A 20092-nucleotide genomic window follows, 5' to 3' on the forward strand; every position below is an offset into this window, starting at 1 on the left:
TACATCAGTTGTGTATCCAGGTACCATGTTGCCTATCCCTCAAGCTATCCCTCTTGTTTTCCCTTTGCAGTAACGACCAGCTTGTTTAACCTCTGGTTTACTCTCTGGTACTGTGGTTCTGACTTGCTAGAGTGTTATCAATGAAACCAGAAGGTACAGATTTTTAATGCAATGTGAATCACATATCATTGTCCACTTGAACAGAAAATGATGGGTGCATTCCTTGTAGATTTGAGAGCAAGCAACTCCTTAGACAATTTCAGTGGCCTCAGCAATTATTTTTCCTCCAGCCCTGCTGAAGGGGGCAAGGTCCTTTGCCTTCTACAATTCCCATGTGTATGTTGTTTTTTTTTTGTTGTTGTTCTTTTCTTTCCAGGTGTTCCAAACTTTCTTTTTATTTTGATTAATCACTTCAGTCATTCTTTTACCGTCCATTTTCTGGTCGGACACATGCTTCATCTTCTTCTGCCTCCCAGTGTCTTTATTTCCTCTTAATTCAGAAGGATACACTTACTCCATATAGAATTTAAGGTCGCCAGTCTTCTCTTTAAGAACTTGAAAGGTCTTCGACCTTCTGGTCCTCGTGGTTTCCAGTGAGAACCCCACTGACGTTCTAGTCACTTACCCCACAAAGATAAGGTATTTTGCTTCCACTATTTTTCAGTTTTGAAAGACAGTCTTCTGAAGCTTGGTTATGATCTATTTTGGCACAGATTTCTTTGAGTTTAATCCATTGGGGTTTGCAAGGTTCTTAATTCCAAGTGTGTATGTCTTTCACCGAATCTGTGAAATCATCACCCAGTACTTCTGGCTCCCTTCCAGCCTATTCCGTGCCACCGTCCTCCATAGATGCTGATGATGTTGGATCCTTCAGTCTTGCAGGTCTCTGAGTTTTTGTTAAACTATCTTGCTAAATTTTCCACTTTTGTTCACATGGGATCATTTCTACAGCCCTATTTTTAAGCTCATTGGTCCTTTGCTATGGTCTCTGTTCTGTGGCTGAGCCTATATGTTAAATGCATGTATGTTGGTCTTTTTTTTTATTCCAAAATATGCATCAGATTTTTAAACATATTTCCTTAAGTGCCTTATTATTGCTTAACGGAGGTTTAAAAAAATTCAAATTCTTCACTTGAACTTCTCTGACACCATTTAGGTAAAGAAAAAGAAGGGGGTCCGTTACAATTGGCTTGATGGAGAGGAGCTGAGCCAGGATGGCTCCTCTCCATCTTCGTTAAGTTTTCTTCTGTGATGTTTGACTGCAGTAGAGTGTTTTTTATCTAAATATTTTCTGTTTTGCTGGACCGCACCTTTCCTGGTCATTTGTCTAGAGAGACAGGCTTTTGGAGAGACATGTTCACTTCTTTCGGAGTTTTGTTATTTGTTGCACTTTCCCAAACATGGGTCAGAATCCACGAAGCAAAAAGAAAATACAGGAACTTGACAGCTACATTATTTCTGGGACCCCAAGACTTGCCGCCAGTCTGTCATCTCTCAAATGTTTTATTAACTTTTTTTATTTTTGATAGAAACCTTATTTGGTATTTGTCAATTAAAAAAAACTGCCAAAATTAACCAGACCCAATGTCTATACATTTCAAGGAAATTCTATGCAGTTAGAATGGCCATTCTGAAGCTCTGAAACTTCACGTTGGATTTTATACTTTCACTATTAAATATATGTTTATGTGCTTACCCACTACCAAAAAGTGAAAAGTTCATGACAATTAAAGTTAGAAAAAAAGTTAGCTTTCTATCCTCTTTCATGACTGTGGACTTTCTTCAGAACGCTGGAACTTCAGTCCTGGCACTGTCAATCACTCCGTTTACACATAAGAAGGAGGAGAGTCCACACACAGAGCAAACGAGTGATGCCCAGGCCTGGAATAACACTTCTCAAACGCTACTGTGCAAACAGATCAGTGTAGACCTGATGTAATGCAGGTTGACTCAGTAAGTCTGCAGCAGACACTGAAAGCCTACCTGGGAAGTACACTCTCTCCCCGCCGCCCCGTGTGTGTGTGTGTGTGTGTGTGTGTGTGTGTGTGTGTGTGTGTGTAAGGACATGTGTGTTTGTGTGTGAGCATGCACACCTATGCACACGGAGACCAGAGGAAGATGTCGAGTACTCTGCTCTGTCATTCTCTGCTTCGTCCCCATGAGTCAGAGTCCCTCACTGGGCCTGGGCTTGGCTAGTGGTCATGAAACCCAAGTGTCCCTCCTGTCTGCGCACCCCCTCAGTACTGTGGTTATAGGCACACATTTAGCTATGCCGCACTATTTACACAGCTTTGAATATTTGAACTCAGGTCCTCATACACGGACATCAGCACTTTTACCTGCTTAATCATCTCTCCAGGGTGCTGCTCTTTGTTTTGATTGACAGCGTTCTGGAACACACACTCACCTTACAGCTACTCACACTGCCTTTGTGTATTAAGTCCTTCTTTGAGGAAGTGGAGACTAATATTTGAGGCTCCAACAAGTAATCATCCAAACCTCTCTGTGCCTGGTGTATAGAAATGCAGACGTGAATGATCATGGAATTGCCCAGGAGAGAGTAGAGGGCCCCGGCTCAGGACTAAACACTTCGCTGGTTCTAATTTGTTGCTTTCAAAATGGCTCTCATTTTAGTAAAGAGCTCAGGAAAGCATATAAACAACTCTTAAGCTGCTTTGCTACCCTTGTAATCTGCTTGGGGATGCAGGTTAAGAATCTTTCCTTGCCTTGGGAGGATAAATTGGCATTCTAGCTCTGTAATCTTGAGGAAAGCGATTCTCGTAACAAGTAGAAATTTGAGGAAGGTGTACTCCAGTTCTAAGGCAAAGCATGGGAGTGAACAGAAAATATGCATCTTATTCCTTGTCTGCGTTACTATGATGTAGTTGAGAGACCATTGAAGATTCAAGGGGTTCCAAGTGTCCACCTTGCTCCCCACTTCTACCAACTTTATAAGCAATTTCAAATGTGTCACTGAATTTCTCTATAATAAAAGTAGCAAAAAGATTGAAAGGCCCATGAGCTAAGACCTCTTTAAAACTCAGGTAAAGCCACGCACAAATTAATACTAGGAGCTAGATGCCCTTTAACGACTGAACTAAGAGTTGTAATTGAAGAAAAGCCTCCAAATAGTGAAAACAGACAATCTCATGACTGGTTTTCAAACACGGGAAACCTTACCCGGCCTGGACACGGACAGGATTGACAGATTGATAGCTCTTTCTCGATTCCGTGTCACCTGTTCTAAGGTCCTAGCAATCTCCTGGACTCATGCTCTATCAAATGTCACTGAGCTCACAATGACTGATCTTCAAGTTTCTTCTCTATGAGGAAGTATACACAGTGTCCCTTAGCCAGCGCTGTTCTGCACCCTTCCCTCACTGCCTCCATAAACAGCATCCTTACAGTGGTAGAGGACATGGCAGGTGGCTCTCCTGCGCGTGCGTGCGTGCGTGCGTGCGTGCGTGCGTGTGTGTGTGTGTGTGTGTGTGTGTGTGAAAACAAAAGGAGAAATAGGTTCAGTAAGAACCAAAAGTGGTAATGGAGAAACACAAATAATATTGAACCAAAAACTGAGCATCTGTCCCAGGTTATCAACATTTTGTGCTCTGTGGACTTCGTGTCTCTTCACTGCTCGAGGATGCCCTTGTCATTTGGTAAGAGCTTCTTTATCAGGAAACTGCTAAGTCCATCTCCGTCTCATCTCAGCTCCTCCCATCTTCTTCGCATCTGTTTGGCATTGTAAGCTTCTGACGTTGGGCGTAAGCGGCAGGAGGGATAAATCAGGATGCAAAGATCCTTTTGTCTGCTGTGGAAAAGGCAACTGGGCGGCAGTTACAGGAACAGCTTTCAGCTCCCTGAGTTACTAACTCGTGGTAAGTTTGAGCACAATAATAACTAACTAAAGGGTCTTGGAGGGTTGATCTGGTTGTAAAACAAAGACATACAAGAAGAGAACACTCTGGGCTTGTGGGCCTGACCTGAGGTTGGGGTTGAACATGGGACAGAACACACCCAAACCTCTTTATAATGTCCTGTGACAAACTAGTGCGTGAATCGTGGTTATTACCGTTCACTGCAAACCTTGATGACTGAATTTGTTCACAAGGAACCTAGAGGGGCCCTCCCTGTTTGTGGCTTCCTGGCCAACAGTTTTCTGGGAAAGGATGGATCTGGGGCATTACACAACCACAGCACAAATAGTTCTTTACTCCCAGGATGAACTTGAGGGTGACAGGACAGTGTGAGGATAAGGAGAAAGCAGCGTGGGGTGACTGCAGGGCAGTGTGGGTGGCGTTGTCTTGTCCCTTCGAGGTTAAAATGTTTGTTTGCTCTATTTTGAAGCAAGGTACATTCTGGATTGTCTTTTAGTGGCCTTGCCTTGGTTCTTTCTTGGATCTTCAACTTACTTGATTCTCTGTCTCAGAGCAAGCCCAGTAACATTTAGTTAGTGCCCATGTCTACCCTTTTCTCATTCATTGAGCGCGAGTCAGCCCATCTTCATAGATGTCTTTTCTGAGGAGGATCTGGAGGTCTTGGGCGGTGAAGCCGCATCAGGAAGCCGGTGCCAATCCTTCCACACCTGCTTTGTCCTGGGGAGGTTTGACACATGATTGTCCTCTGTCATTCTCACAGTTACTACATTGGGTTTAATGTGACATATCCTCAGCTACCTAACATGCTGTGCCTCAGCACATCACTTTGCCACATCTACCTCTTTCTACGGAAGAGCATTTTGTAACCTCAGAAACAGGAAGGATAAGCATTGCACTAAACACAGGAACATGGGTTCTCTCACAAAATATTGGGTCCCTTGACACTTGGAGAGACACAGTGTGAACTAAAGCCAAGTCTCATATTCAGGGAGGGCACATTCAGTTTCAAGACAGAAGGGAAGCACACATTTCCTAGAAAGTGCAGCCAGGGTGACCTTAGCCTTTGGTGATGTCTATAGTCAACAGGATTCTCTTCCAAGGAGAGAAAGGGTCATATTTGTCCTGGTCTTCCCGAAGGCTTTGCAGAGACCTAGAGGGTAAGTGTGTGACAGAAACTCTGAGGACCAGTCAGATTTCTCAGCTATTCTAAATTGCAGCAACATCGGCATGAAACTCACAGACCAGCAGTCATTCACAGAGCAAACACCCACGTTCAGCCTGATGACTACTCTGTAAGTCTGTGAGGAGTCCTCTTTTTTATTTTTTATTATTTCTAATTCTACATGTGTGTATGTACATGTGAGTATTTGTGCATGTTGGTGCATGTGCTCATGGAGGCTGAAGATCATGGATGCTTGAGACCAGAGGCATTAGATATTCCTGGAGCTGGTGGTCCAGGTGGCTGTGAACCACATGATGTGGGTGCTGGAGACTAAACTCTGGTCCTTTGGAGGAGGAGTACATGCTCTTAAGCATTGAGTCCTCTTTCCAGCCTGGTACCTCTTCATACAGCACATTAAACTTAAAGCACACGTGAGTACTGTCGAAGCCTGGAGGCGCACCCTCAACACTACATAAACATACAAGAGAAGTTATGCCACAGAGGAAGTATGATGAGGAGATAGAAACATTAAGTACAGTTTTAAGTTCTGGGGTATGCTATGAGGAGTCAAAGGGATTCAAAAAGGCATCTTGAAGCAGAATTTTGAGACCAGAAATCAGTTAATAGTTGGGGTAATTGAAGGAGCCACCAATAAGGGCTGATGGAAGTCCACTCAAGTGCAGAGCAAGGACTCCTTAGCACTTGGCTGAGGAAGAGGTGATTCCGGAGGTGAACACATGTGGCAACCATTGTGTGGAATATTATTTTAAGATGTGTTACATTCTTTATGCTGTGGAACATTTGTTTAATGATGCGAAGATGTGTTGCATTAGTTTAACTCTGTGAAGCTGTGTTACTTTGCCTGTCTAAAACATATGATTGGTCTAATAAAGAGCTGAATGGCCAATAGCTAGGCAGGAGAAAGAATAGTCGGGCTGGCAGGCAGAGAGAATAAATAGGAGAAGAAATCTGGGAAGAGAGATTGAGGAGCAAGAAAAGGAGAAGGAGAGGGGAACACCAGGGGCCAGCAATGGAGTAAGAAGTAAAGAAAAGATATACAGAAACAGAGAAAGGTGAAAGCCCAGAGGCAAAAGGTAGACAGGATAATTTAAGTTAGGAAAAGCTAGCTAGAAACAAGTCAAGCTAAGGCCAGGCATTCATAAGAAAGAAAAAAAACCCATGTATTTATTTGGGAGCTGGGTGGGCCCACCAAGATCAAAGAGCCGAAGAGTAAAGAGTGAAAACAACAACTACAAACCATAGGTCTGTTCGTATGACTTCCTTGGCTTCGTAAGGATCTCGTACAGAAGTCCTAATTTTGAACACTTTCTGTCAGATACAGTACTTTTATTAGTTTCTTTAATTTTCTTTGATTTATTTTATGGAGAGGAGTCCAGAAAGGAGTGTGAAACTTACCAAGGACACATAGTTTTGTTGAGCAGGAATTTTAAACCACACATGCAGTTGGTCCTCTCTGCTGTTACTTCCAGAAGGTGATTTGACCTGTGGAAGTTTCCTTAATCCTTTATATTTTGAACTCTTTCTCAATACAATAGTTTCTAGATAAAATATAAAATTCTCAGCTCATTTGAAATCTCTGATAGATGAAATTTTAAATATATTTTCACTAAAATATTGTTACTTAGCTGGCAATCTCAATTCTATTAGATTTTCAGATTGGAGGTAGGGGACTCATGGCTTATTACTGTTTTGAAAGAATTGGAAAGTCCAAGAGTCTGATCTGAGGTCAATTCTCCGGCTTTTCCCTGTGGCTTTGGCACAGCTGTGATATGTCACTTACTGGTCACACATGCTGAGAGCCATGCTGTCCTTGGCTGACTGCCCACCACGCCTCCTGGATTTCCAACCACACTTTGGAGAGGCACAAACCTTGCCTGTTGACAGAGGCCCGCTGCACAAGAATGAGTTTCAGTAAACAGAGGAGCTGGCACTCTTCTCCCTAAAGCCACGGAGGGCATTGTGAGGTGGGGTCAGCTACTGTTTTCTCCATGATGGAAAAGTCATGAGGTCAGATCTCATCACTCACGGGCAAGGACTTTCCCCGAATCCCTTCACTAATTTATTCACCAACCCAACAAACACAGCACCTACAGCAAAGTCACTTATGTGCCAACAACTATTGTAGGTATCGAGACTACAGAAATGACTCCGAGTTGAAAGAGTGGACACACAAAGGACAGTCCAGTAGGGATAAAGGTGAAAGTAACAACAGTACAGCAGAGCAGTCAAGTTCATCCCTGGCGCTGTCCACAGATTGGCCACTATGTTCCTACAATCAGTTGGAGAACTGGAAGGCAAGAATGGTTACCATGATAGGGAGAAGAAATAAGGACAAAGAGTCTTCAAAGTCCAAAGAAAAGATTCTGAGGTGGAAGTGCCACATATAACACTAGAGGGCTTCCTGGTGAGGTGGAGTAAATAACCCTAGTTAAAGGTGGACAAGGACAGGGTCACACTAAGAGCATCAGGATAATCTGGGAAAGGTTAGTTAAGGCACCTTCTGCAAAGGAGCTCCCATGCACTAGATCATGAAAAGAGTTGCCTCAGAGGAAGAGGTTAAGGCTATTCGTGAGTTCTTTGGAGCTTTCCAGAACCTTCCTTCCCAAGGTAAACTTCCTTGAATGTTGAGAAAGAAAAGGAAAAAAATGTTGAAACTTATAAAATATAAAATTTATTTTACATTTTATTTTATGTGCATGGGTGCTTTGCTTGCTTGTGTGTCTGTGTACCACAGGCCTTCCTGCTGCCTTTGGAGGACAGAAAAAGAGATTAGAATCCCTGGAACTGGAGTTACAGATGGTTGTGAGCAGCCACATGGGTGCTAGGAACTGAACCCTGATCCTCTGCAAGGGTAGCCAGTACTCTTAACCTCTGAGCCATCTCTCTAGCCTTGAAGTTTAATTTTTTATGTTTACCTTTGTTGATGTTTTCTCCTATGGCTTATGTTTGTAGGGCTAGGCAGATGTCTGCGGCCAAATTACTCTAGGTATACAGTGTTGGACAGGCTCATGGTTTGCACAGGAGATCATGTAGAAGATATCTGAGAGATGTGGGGCTGATGAACTCTCTGTCCGGACAGGGAGTTGGAGAACGAAAGCATTAGCCAACCCCATGGTCTGTTCCTCCATTTTTGCATGTTTGTTTCAGGCTCCACTCAATATATTCACTGTTGTCCATAGGTCAGAAGTACTTCTGTCCAGCTGGCTGTGTTGTTGCTCCTCAGAACTAAGAGAAAAGTCTCTGAGTTAAGTGAGGATTAAGCAAAGAACACCAAAGCAAAGGACACGTAGAAAGTATCTTTTAGAGGCAGGCTAGTCGGTAGCTGGAAGAAGATAAAACTTCAAATATCTATAACTGTTTGAATTCTTCATATCACTCAGATAATTCCCCTTCTTTTCACAGGATTCCTTGAGGGGAAATATGGTATTATGATAAAATACTATCAGATTTGGGGGGGAACATACGATATCAAGATTTTTTTTTTGAGACAAGGTCTCATGTATCTGAGAGAGTGACCTCAAATTGGTTATATAGCTAACGATGACCTGGAGCTTCAGATCCTCCTGGCTCTACCTCTGGAATACTTGGATTACGGGTGTGCAACATCAGTCCTGGTTTTTCAGCTCTGAGAATTGAATCCAGGTCTTTGTGTGTGCTAGGCAAACACTCTATCAACTGAGCTATGTCCCCAACCCTCATACAACTATTTTTTCATTTTCAAAATCTCTTAGTTGACAGACCATTGCACTCTATGGAATATCTTCATTGATTTACAGCATATTTTCTAAAAATAATTTCTGCTGGTTTGCTTGCATCAACACAAACTGCCAAGATCAAAGCGCTCCCAGGTATGAGAACTAGGTCCTCTTGACTCGGAGCCTCTTCATTTCCTTCCACTCTCCAGCGAGCCGGAAAACACAACTCCAGCCATCCAGGGACCGCCAAGATGAGTGACACCACTTCCCTGGGTCCTCCGGCGCCAAGCCAGGGTCCTATTACTCCACGCAAAGGTCCCCCCAAGTTCAAGCAGAGACAGACCCGACAGTTCAAGAGCAAGCCTCCCAAGAAAGGTGTGAAAGGGTAAGTGTAAGACGAGAAGGAAAGGGGCCGGTCATCTTCTGTTTCCACAACAGCTTTAGTTCTGAGAACACACCGATCGTGCTATTACGCAGAGTCACAGAACCTTCCACCTCGCCCTCCGTTTTCCTCTCCGGCCCATCTTTGCGGGAGCCGCCCGTGTCGGGGGAGTCGTTTTCCTTGTAAGTCCCCTGGAGAATGATCAGTTTTAAAAGGAAACTAGAGCTTTTCACAATGACCAGTAACTTGACCTTCCAGATTTTTCTTGTCCAGTCTTTTTAAAAAATAATTTTTAAAAACTTACTTTATTTTAATTATGTGTACGTGTGGTATGTCTATGTGTGGGTGTATGTGTTTAAGTGCAGATTCCAGGAGAGACCAGAGGAGGGCGTCGGGTTCTCAGACCTGGAATTGCAGGTTATTGGGAGCTGCCCATTACGAGAAGAGAAATGGGAACAAAACTCAGGTCCTCTGCAAGAGCCGCAAACTCCTTTGACTACTGAGCCATCTCTGCAGCCCCATTTTCTGTTACTTTATGCAGACATACCCCATGCTTTAACCTGGAGTTCTGAACCATCAATCGTTTCCAAAACTTCCGAAGAAGTTTTACTTCGTTTTTGTTGCTGTTGGCTTTTTTGTTTGTCTCCATGTCTTATTTCCTCAGTTCTCCACATTTCTCTATTGCTCTTTGGAAAACTTTTATTTTCAACACATTCCACAGATGATAATTTCTCTTTTACTGATACTTAAATTTCATCGTCACTTTCGTGTTTATATTATGATGCATTCAGTCACCATAACTTGTTCTATTTTATATTACATTTATTCATTTATATCTTTTCACTCAGGCTAAGATCACTCAGAGAAAATCTGTTTTTTCTTTAATATTCTGTGCCTAATGTGACTCCCAGAGTGCAGTAGATTAGTTAACTAATGTTAATGTCTTACTGCTTAATCATCTCCATATTTAAGAAAAGAAGGTTGAGGGCTGGGAGGATGGCTTTGTGGGCAAAGGCACTTACTAGACAGTGCAAGTGTTCAGAGTTCAGTCCCTAGAGCCCACCCACAGGAAGGTGGCAGGAGAGAGCAGACACCATGAAGTTGTCATGCACACCATGGTGTTTGCACAGACAGACAGACAGACACACATACACATACAGACAGACACACACAGAGAGACAGACACACAGACACAGATACAGACAGACAGACACATACACATACAGACAGACACAGAAAGAGAGAGAGAGAGAGAGAGAGAGAAAGACAGTCATACAGACACACACACACACACACACACACACACACACACACACACACACACACAAAATCTTTAAATGAAACTTGGGGTCAGTTGTAGGGTGCATACTGGCCTGCGGGGAACCCTCTTTTCAGCTCCCAGCACTGCATTAACTGGGTGTGAGAGCTCATGCCTGTAATCTCAGAACTCTGGAGATGCAGAAGAACCAATAATAATTCAGGTTCAAGGCCACCCTCTAGTCTTAGGCTATGTCTCTAGAGGTAAAGTACACCCACTCCCCACTAATAATGCACTGCACCCCCGACAGAGTGACATCTTCTTGGATCTTGTTCAATGTGGATAAAAGTTTCTCAAATAAAAGACTTAGAACTTCTTTTCTTTTGAGTGAAGAAATCTTCCCGGGAGTAATTCAGGGTCCTTCACCTCTGGTCTCAGCTAATGTCTCTTTTATCCATCTATTTTTTACATAGGTTTGGAGATGACATCCCAGGCATGGAAGGGCTAGGAACAGGTGAGCTATGACACATTTAAGTGAGCATGTGGCTTTGAAGTTTTCTCTTTGCAGAAACTTCAAGCTTCAAGGGACAGTTTAAAGCTACAACACCCATGACATGTGATCCTTTGAAGACAGAAGTGTGGGGGTTTAATTTAACCTTTTAAGTACGTGTCTACCTACATGCGGAAATGCTAAAGGAAATGAAAGTCAGTGTGAGGTCTAATGATAGCTGTTGTTTTATTAAACAGCCTTTGAATGCATGCCACAGTCAGCTGTAGGCTTGTGAAATGGAAGATTCTTAGAGTTGATCCATTCCAGGTTCATTTTTCAGAAGAGGAATCTGAGGCAGACTGAGGGTCAGTGTGAAGCCACAGCCTGAGGAACTGGAAAAAAGGGCAGCGTCTAGAGAGCCCTTCCATTCTGCCTGGCGACCTACTCTTTACCAAGTTCCTCTTTTTCACATGCCATAGCACCAGGAACAGGGGTACACACAGCACCAAGAACAGGGGTGCACATGGCATCAGGAACGTGGGTGCACACAGCACCAGGGATGTGGGTGCACATGGCACCAGGAACAAGGGCACACAGAAACAACAGGACAGGGGTGCACACACACACACACACACACACACACACACACACACACACACACACACACACATTGAGTGCATCTGATGCAATCCTTTCAGTCGGTGGGACTATTTTCTTTCATTAGAAAATGATTGTGATTGCTATAGGTGGCTTTAGAAAATGAACAGACTTTTTTGTGAAGAAGTTTTAGGTTTACAGAAGGATTTAGCAGAAGGTCCAGAGAACTCCTAACATCATCACCACCCCTGCTTTTACACAGTTCCCGGTAACCGACATAATGCACGAGTCTGGCGCACTTGTCATGTGTGAGGAGCCTCTATCAGTCACTCTTGCTGTCTTAACAAAAGGCTGAGGCACATATAGCTTGAAGCTGATTGGTACCACATGGCTCTAAGGAGTCTAATGCCCATGTACGGTTGTGTAACTGTTGTAGTGTATCATATAGATTGGTTTCATTGTCCCAAACGTTCCCTCACCTCTACTGGGTAATATCTTCCTTCCCCAGCTGCACACCTCTGAACACCACAAGACTTTTTACTGGGTCTTACTTTCACATTTTCTGAATGTTATAGAGTTAGAATTATACATTAAATTATAGTATTTAGCTTTCCTATTCTGATTTCTTCCACTTAGCAATATTTATTCAAGTGTCTTCTTATGTTTCAATAGCTTATTTCTTTATTTATTTTCATTTTATGTGTATACTTATTTGCCTACATTTATGTGTGTATGTGCCTGGGGTCAGCAGAAGCCAAAAGAGGGCATCAGATCCCCTGGAAGTAGAGTTATAGATGGTTGTGAGCTACCTCATGGGTGGGAACTGAACCCAGGTCCTCTGAAAGAGCAGCCAGTGCTCTTAACCACTGAATTATCTCTCCAGACCCAATAGTTCTTTTATTTTTATTGCTAAATAGTATTTCATTTTGTGAGTGAATTCTATTGAAGGACATCTCGATTTAAATATTAGCATTAGTGAGTAAAATTGCTGCATGTTCATGCTTGAGCGTGTGTGTGTGTGTGTGTGTGTGTGTGTGTGTGTGTGTGTGTGTGTGTATGTGTGTGTGTACATATACAATTAGAGTTTTTGTGTGGATATAATGTTGAACTTGTCTAGTACACTAGATACAAGGTAGCACTCACTGTAACCATTGTATTAAACTTGGTAGTCAAATGCCACCCCTGGATCTCAAATAGGCCTTACGCCATTTGTAAAGCTTACTTACTACTCCCTTAGGTACTAATTTTTGTAAGGTAGTCAGGTACATTTAGACAAGCATAGGGGGATAGGTGAACTCCTCTTCTGGAAAGAGGCAAAAAGATTTCCACTGGGGGAAGGCCTGGGTTCTTTGCCCTGGTTTGACTCCCTTCTATGTAAGTGTTTTGTTTTTGTTTTTTGTTTTTTGGCTAGTGCTGGCTTCTATGGAAATTGGCAGGGGGTGGGAGTGGAGGAGATACCATCTTCCCTGAACCAGATGCATAACTAGATGATGTTCTGAGGTTGCTTCTCAGTACGTGTCTGATGCAGATGTCTGGAAATGTAAAGAGCAAGCCTAGAAGCTCGCCTTAGATCATTGAGAAGAGAGTCCACCCAGACTGTGGGAACTTAAAGGGTCCCACTTCTCTTTTTAAATGAGCTTCCATCTTCCCAAAGAGGGTACAAAATGAACCCAATACCCAGGTGTGTGTGTGTGTGTGTGTGTGTGTGTGTGTGTGTGACAGTTACGTGAGTGTTCACTTCCTCCTTGGCTATAGGGCCATCCACATGTCTTCCCAGGAATGGAGGGGCATATGTGTGTATAACTGGCATCTTTTCCTCTCACAGGAGAGGCTTCTCCTCCGGGTGAGTGGTTGACTGAGGTATTCTTCTATCTCTTGCAGATATCACGGTGATCTGTCCCTGGGAAGCATTCAGCCACCTGGAACTGCACGAGCTTGCTCAGTTCGGGATTATATGAGGGGTCCAGAGCTCGGCTGCTCTCAAGAGCATCTGCTGGAGATATCATGTTTTTACCCAATTGATCTTTTTAAGTCTTGAAATCCAGTGTTTGGAAAGAATTTCTCCGACATATATGGTCATTCCCCATGAGTTACTGTGGTGTTCTTTCTTATAGTGTAGGTCAGCTTCAACGGTGCCAAAAGGGCATCTTTGTTGGGGCATTTCGAACTTTACACTTTTCCTATCTGCTGCTTTGAAATCATCCGCATTTCTCCACATTGTGCTTACATGTAGGCTAGACACTCACTGTATTAGCAGCAGAATTATGGGATAACATTAACATATTTGAAAAGCTCTGGTAGAAGGATTGTTACAGATCAGCCTGGGCTACATAGTGAGTTCCAGGCTAGCTTGAGCTACAGTGTGACACCAGCTCTTAACTCACTCACTCACTCACTCACTCACTCACTCACTCACTCACTCACTCACTAACTAACTAACTAAATAAATAAATAATGCAGTACCTGGGGCGATCTGAACAAACACCTCCATGTCTACTCGGGCATCAGTGACATATGAGAAACAATTCCACTCAAGTTGGATTTATCTAATTGGTGGCTTTAATTGTGATTCCTTCTAGGACCCTGAGTAAGAGGCTGTTTCCAGGAGCAGTGACAACTTACAGGCAGTTATACCATGTCCTTTGCCCCTTGAAAATATTAACTGCCTAGAGCTCCTGGAGAGGGGTGAGGCCGCATGTGCCCCTCTCTGACTCCTCCCCCCCTCCATGGGGGACTTATTAGTCCCAGTCTTTTACTGACAGCTGTCCTCACAGCTGCTCGGATTTCAAGATGGCGGTGGTCCTGTCATGCCCGGAGAACAGGATCCTACAACAGCTTGTGCTGCAGTCTTCCCTTCTTGTGGATAGAGGAGTCAGGAATCTTGACTCTTTTGGTGTTGCTGCATGAAACGCTGCATGCAAATGTCTAAAGGAGGCATGGCCACACAGGAAGCAGGTGCAGGGCTCACAAAAGGGCCTGGTGTTAAGAGTCAAGCAGTCATTCTGCTTTGCAAATGGGAAAATCACGTACTTTAATTGAACCTGGTTACCTCAGAGGCTGCCTGTGGCTCTAACTCAGTCTGATAAGACTGAAGACTTAAACTCACAACCCTGACAATGTGAGCTTCTGTTCCAGGGCTCTGGTTCCAGAAAGTCCCCTTTCATACCTTCTTCGTTCATTAAAATTATTCTGCCCCATGGCTCCAGCTGGGAGTCACAGGCTCTTCAAATACCCACCGACCGGCTTTCTGTAGTCTGTAACCAGTTACTTTTAAATCCTCAGTGAGAAAACTCCGTATGCTGTGAAGTTTACACGCCGATGCATATTGCCTCACCCCAGATGTTGTGTCAAGGGCAATGTGCACACAGCTGTCTTTCCACAGTACCTGCAAGGCAATTGTGCAATGCAGATGTGGCCTCTGGCTTCATGCTTTGGCACTGAGCATGTGAATTTCTTCATTTCAGTTCTGTAATCTGTGGTAAAAGAACGGAGCAAAGTAACGGAAAAGAGAAGGGAATGATAGGAAAGAAAGGGGCAGAGCTGGGCCCTGGCTCCATCAGTGAATCGTTTTGCACTTATGGGCATAAAACTCACCCGTGTGGACCCTCCGATTTGCCTGACCTAGTTTGAGGTTCACAGTAGTGGCAAAATCAGCGACTTTGAGGCCCTCAGCATCTAAGCATGGAAAGGAGAGGGGCTCAGCACTCAAGAGAGTGTCCCTTGCCACAGGCCCCATGTTAATTATTTTGTAATGACAAAATTATCTTTTAGCAATAAAGCTAGAAATAGAAGAGAAAAAGCAAAGTATAAAGCGGAAAGCAGAAGTGTTTAATGAAGGAGGCAGCGTGGGAGAGTGGGTGTCCACCTTCAGCAGGAGCTGCCCACCCCCTCCTTTTCTTCCCACCAGACACTTGGAGTCATGAGCTCTGCAGCTGACAGCCCACCCCTTGGTCTGCTCCTCCCACTGAGGTGTCCTTGAGGCAGGGAGGTCTAGTTCTCCAGCGGGGCGGCTGAGGCCCTGGCCCACACTTCGTTTACTTTAGAGATGGGATTTTTTTTTTTTCTGAAGATGAAATAATGTGGGCAAAACAGACTGCAGCAAAGGGTCTGTGTTGGTCACTTCTCTTGCGACTGTGGCAGAACACCCAAGAAAACAACTTGAGGAGATTGCGTATCTTGGCCCACATTTTTAGAGGGTCCAGTCTATTGTCATGGGACAGCTCACATCATCATGGTGACTGGGAAGCAGGGAAAGAGGTAGGGTACCGGGAGATAGAGACCCCAGGGGCACCCCCACCGACTCACTTCCTCCAACTAGATCCCACCCCCACTTTCAACACCTTGCCATACACTATCAGATTATGATTTTATCAGGGATTAATCTGTTCACTATCTCAGACCTTCGGGATCTGCTTGTTTCGGGAGACACTGTCACAGACACGCCCAGACACGTGCTGTCCTGATTCCTAGCGATCCCTCCATCCTATCAAGTCAACAACCAGAACCAACCATCACACAAACATCCAACAGCCAGGGCGGAGAAGGATCAGAACAATGAATGTACAGGAAGGACAGTGGCAGGAACCAATAACAGAGCTTTATTAGTGACAGGAAGAGAAACTGGTAACAAAGTTGTAACTCGGAAGCAGAATGGCATAGTTCATGCAGGAGTCCAGCACTGAGTCGAGAGCTGGAGCTGATGCAGTCTGTATTCCATCTGTCTCAGTTGGGGTTTCTATTGCTTTGATGAAACACCAGGACCTAAAAGCAAGTTGGGGAGGAAACGGTTTATTTGGCTTAGATGCCCACATTATAGTCCATCACTGAAGGAAGCCAGAACAGGAACTCAAACAGGGCAGGAACCTGAAGGCAGAAGCTGATGCAGAGGCCATGGAGGGGTGCTGCTTACATGCTTGCTCCACATGACTAGCTCAGCCTGCTTTCTTATAGAACCCAGGACCAGCAGGCCAGGAATGGCACCACCCACAATGGAATGAGCTTCTCCCATCAATCACTAAGAAAATGCGCTACAGACTTGCCTACATCCCAGCCTTATGGAGGCATTTTCTTAACTGAGGAGGTTTCTCCCATCAGGTGCTTTTAGCTTGTGTCAAGTTGACATAAAACTATCCAACACTTGATCCAAACTCAAGTTCCTTTGTTTCTATTCTTAAACTCCAGTTCTATTATTTTTCAGGAATATTTTATTGTACCAGCAGCAAATATGAAAGCGATAAAATATATTGTCTCAAAGTTGGGGCGATAGAGGTGCCAAATTCAGAGGGGAATTCGGAAGGCTGAAGAAAGGGATTTTGGAGGTGGGGCGACGGCTCAGCAATTAAGTGCTTTCTGCTTTTGCAGAGGAATTGAGTTCAGTTCCCAGCACCTGTGTGGGGAAGCTCACAAATGCCTGTGACTCCAGTTCAGCAGATCTGATGCCCTCTTCTGGTCTCTGAGAACACCCGCACATACAAATAAATAAAGATAAAATAAAAGTAAATCTTTTTTTTTTTTTTTTAAAGGGGAACTGATAGTAAAGGCCAGTACAATAACTTGGGTGCAGCAACTGTGAACGCTATAGTTCAAAGAAAGCTGAGAAATCAGCTGTAACTATCAGACAGGGCATATAACTAGGGGATATCTCAGAGGGGAGATTTAGCCCACTCCAGCGATCCTCTGGGGGATCAAGCGAGGACGGTATGCAGCTAACAAACACACATTCCAGCTTGTTCCTGGGATTGATTGGAAGTTGAGGTTGGTTTAACCTATAACGGAGACACTGCCACCTTTCCTGGAGCCCAGTGGTAGCACAGCCGGACAGAAAAACAGCCTGGGGGAAATGCAGCACCAGGCGTTGCCCCGCTGTGCAGCTGCCCTCTGCTGTGAGCACAGAGGAAGAAGCCCCTTAAGCTGAAAGAAGGAAGGAGAATGGTCTCTGGACAACAAAAGACGTGAAGCGGCATTGACCGGTTAGACCACTGCGTAGCCTGAGAGAAACAGGAAGTGATGAGACACGGGGAAACACGCAACTAACATGTCGAGTGTGACATGAGTAGTCTTAAAAGCAGAAACAGCCGGGCGGTGGTGACGCACGCCTTTAATCCCAGCACTCGGGAGGCAGAGCCAGGCGGATCTCTGTGAGTTCAAGGCCAGCCTGGTCTCCAAAGCGAGTTCCAGGAAAGGCGCAAAGCTACACAGAGAAACCCTGTCTCGAAAAACCAAAAAAAAAAAAAAAAAAAAAAAAGAAAAAAAAAAAAAGCAGAAACAATACAGGACTCGTGTTGTAGAAAAGCCCATCGAGCAAATGGACTGTCATGTGGACCGTCAGAATTATATCTAAACTAGTAATGCTTTAACAACTCCAAGCTCATCCTTCTTAGCTCCATGAGGCAGAGAGGAAGGATCTAAAGTTACTGATTTTGTGTATGTATTGGGGCAAGGGGAGCTTTGTAGTCCTGGCCTGGAACTCACTATCTACCCCAGGTTAGCCTTGAACTTGTGGCAATTCTCCTTCCTCACCCTTGCAGATGCTAGTGCTAGGATCATCAGAATTTAAAAGCAAAATCCATAACTGTTTCAAGACATGGGCCATGATATTTGCTTTTGGCATGAACGGTCAGGAGACCTGAGAGCTTCCTGGCTCTGCCATCAAGTCCCTGTATAACTGGTTAATTCATTTTCCTTCTTTGGGGATGAAATGTTTGAAAATATAGCTAAGATCTTGGACTTGCCAAAGTTTCTCTGAGCACCATTTTTTTAAAAGTAATAAATCGAAATATGCTTTAAATATGAAAAAAAATGTTCACTTTATGGCCAGAAAGAAGCTCCCAGGCACGGGGTTCCTTTTAGGAGACTTTAATCATTTTCTTTCCTCAGCTCTCCAGAGCCCAGAGTGAAGTCAAATTGTGTACAGTTCTGCCACCTAGTGTCAGGAAGGAGGAATTTCGCATTTTTCTTTGCTCTCCAGCTGCTTCTGAAAGTCTTCCCACTCATTGACCAATGTGTGCTGTTCACACTTGATTCTGGAAAGGGAATCCACACACAGTGAACATTAAAATGTTGAACAGTTAGCATAGTACAAGGCAGATCTCACCGCTATCCCATTTACCATATAGTGTTTTAAGGCTTGGACCATACAGAGTTTGTGTATTTCCAAACAATTCATTTTGATGTCAAATAACACATTTCCTGTTAGTTGTTACTTACAGACAGGAAACTTATCAGTCATTAATATTTCTAGATTGACTGCATACTCATTTGATTTAAAGTGTTCTTGGATTATTTTATCATTTGCTAAGTTGAGGGTTTCCTCATATACTGCTATGCGGCTAGGGAGAGGGCTCATTAGGTAGTGTTTCCCACAGGAGCATGAGAACCTGAGATTTTACCCCCAAAACACACATTGAAAAGTTGGATGTGGGGGCACATGCCCTGCAGTCCTAGCTCTGGGGACAGCAATGTGAGGGTCTGTGGATCTTGCCAGCCAGGTAGTTTTGCTGAATTGGTGAAGTCCAGGCTCAGTGAGAGACATTGACTCAAAACATAAGGTGGAGAGTGCCTGGGAGACACCTGATGTTGAACTCTGACCTCTACATGCATGTACAAGCACATATGTGTATGTGCACCCACTGACAGGTCCGTACACACACTATACACACACATACACACAGCCACCTTCGCCCCAAAGCAGATATTCTCTGAGACATTTGTCATGGTTCTTCTGATGTCTTATTACTTGAAGAGAGTGAAAACAAAAACAGTTGCCATCCTTTTAAGATTCTGTCTAGTTACTTCTGCAATTTGCAATGTCTGTTTATAAACAGTGGATCAAATATAATGAATGACTCAAAAAAGCTTTAATTAAAAAAAACCCACATATTTCATTACTTTCCACTCCCTTAAATTGAGACTGTTTCTCTGGCCTGAATGGAGTCAAGGTGAGAGCGAGGACTCAGACATGGAGGACAGTGGTCAGAACAGGAAAAGCAAAGTAAAAAGGCTACTGTGTTTGCATTATTCAGCAGACATGTATACCAGGTGATGTATTTGAGACCTATTATGGGTAAAACTCATGATAAACTAAAAGCTCTATACATTCAACAACTATTTGTTGAATGAATAGACAAACAATGTAAATACAAGATAAAATTCCATTATAAGACATACAGATCAATGGAGGCGATAAAAGAGCATGGAGGCTAAACACGGCATGAAGAGCACTGGGAAAAAATTGACATATCCTCCTGACAAAATTCTTGACAAGCAGGAAGAATTCTCTCGGTACCTTCTGTGAGAAGTGCGCAGTGGCTATCACACTCTCTAAAACAGGGGTGAGGCGAGGATGCTAACACTTCCTGCTTCCATCCAAACAGCACTGGAATCTATCCAGAGTGGGCCAGGGATGTGGTTCAGCTGGCAGAGTGCTTGGCTAGCATTTGGGAAAACCTGGGCTCAGCCCCTACTACGTCACAAAAGACGGCATGGTGGCACATGCCTGTCATCCCAGGACTTGGGAAGTGGAGGCAGGAAGATGGGAAGCACAAAGTTAGACTCAACTATAGGGTGAGTTTGAGGCCAGCCTCAGGGACATGGGACTCCATCTCAAAATTATT

At 43.9% G+C, this 20092-nt stretch overlaps 1 protein-coding gene across 1 annotated transcript; it reads left to right on the forward strand.

The window, feature by feature from the left end:
* The first annotated feature begins 8970 nt into the window (after positions 1-8970).
* Positions 8971-13438, forward strand: Pde6h (phosphodiesterase 6H). Its single transcript, XM_052722102.1, has 3 exons — positions 8971-9138; positions 10867-10907; positions 13362-13438. Exons 1-3 carry the CDS (start codon positions 9005-9007, stop codon positions 13436-13438), a joined length of 252 nt encoding a protein of 83 aa, XP_052578062.1. The 5' UTR covers positions 8971-9004.
* Positions 13439-20092: the final 6654 nt, after the last annotated feature.

The sequence above is a fragment of the Peromyscus californicus genome, unplaced genomic scaffold, assembly GCF_007827085.1.
Source record: "Peromyscus californicus insignis strain IS unplaced genomic scaffold, ASM782708v3 Scaffold_6__1_contigs__length_162567912, whole genome shotgun sequence".
In the NCBI taxonomy this organism is placed as follows: domain Eukaryota; kingdom Metazoa; phylum Chordata; class Mammalia; order Rodentia; family Cricetidae; genus Peromyscus; species Peromyscus californicus.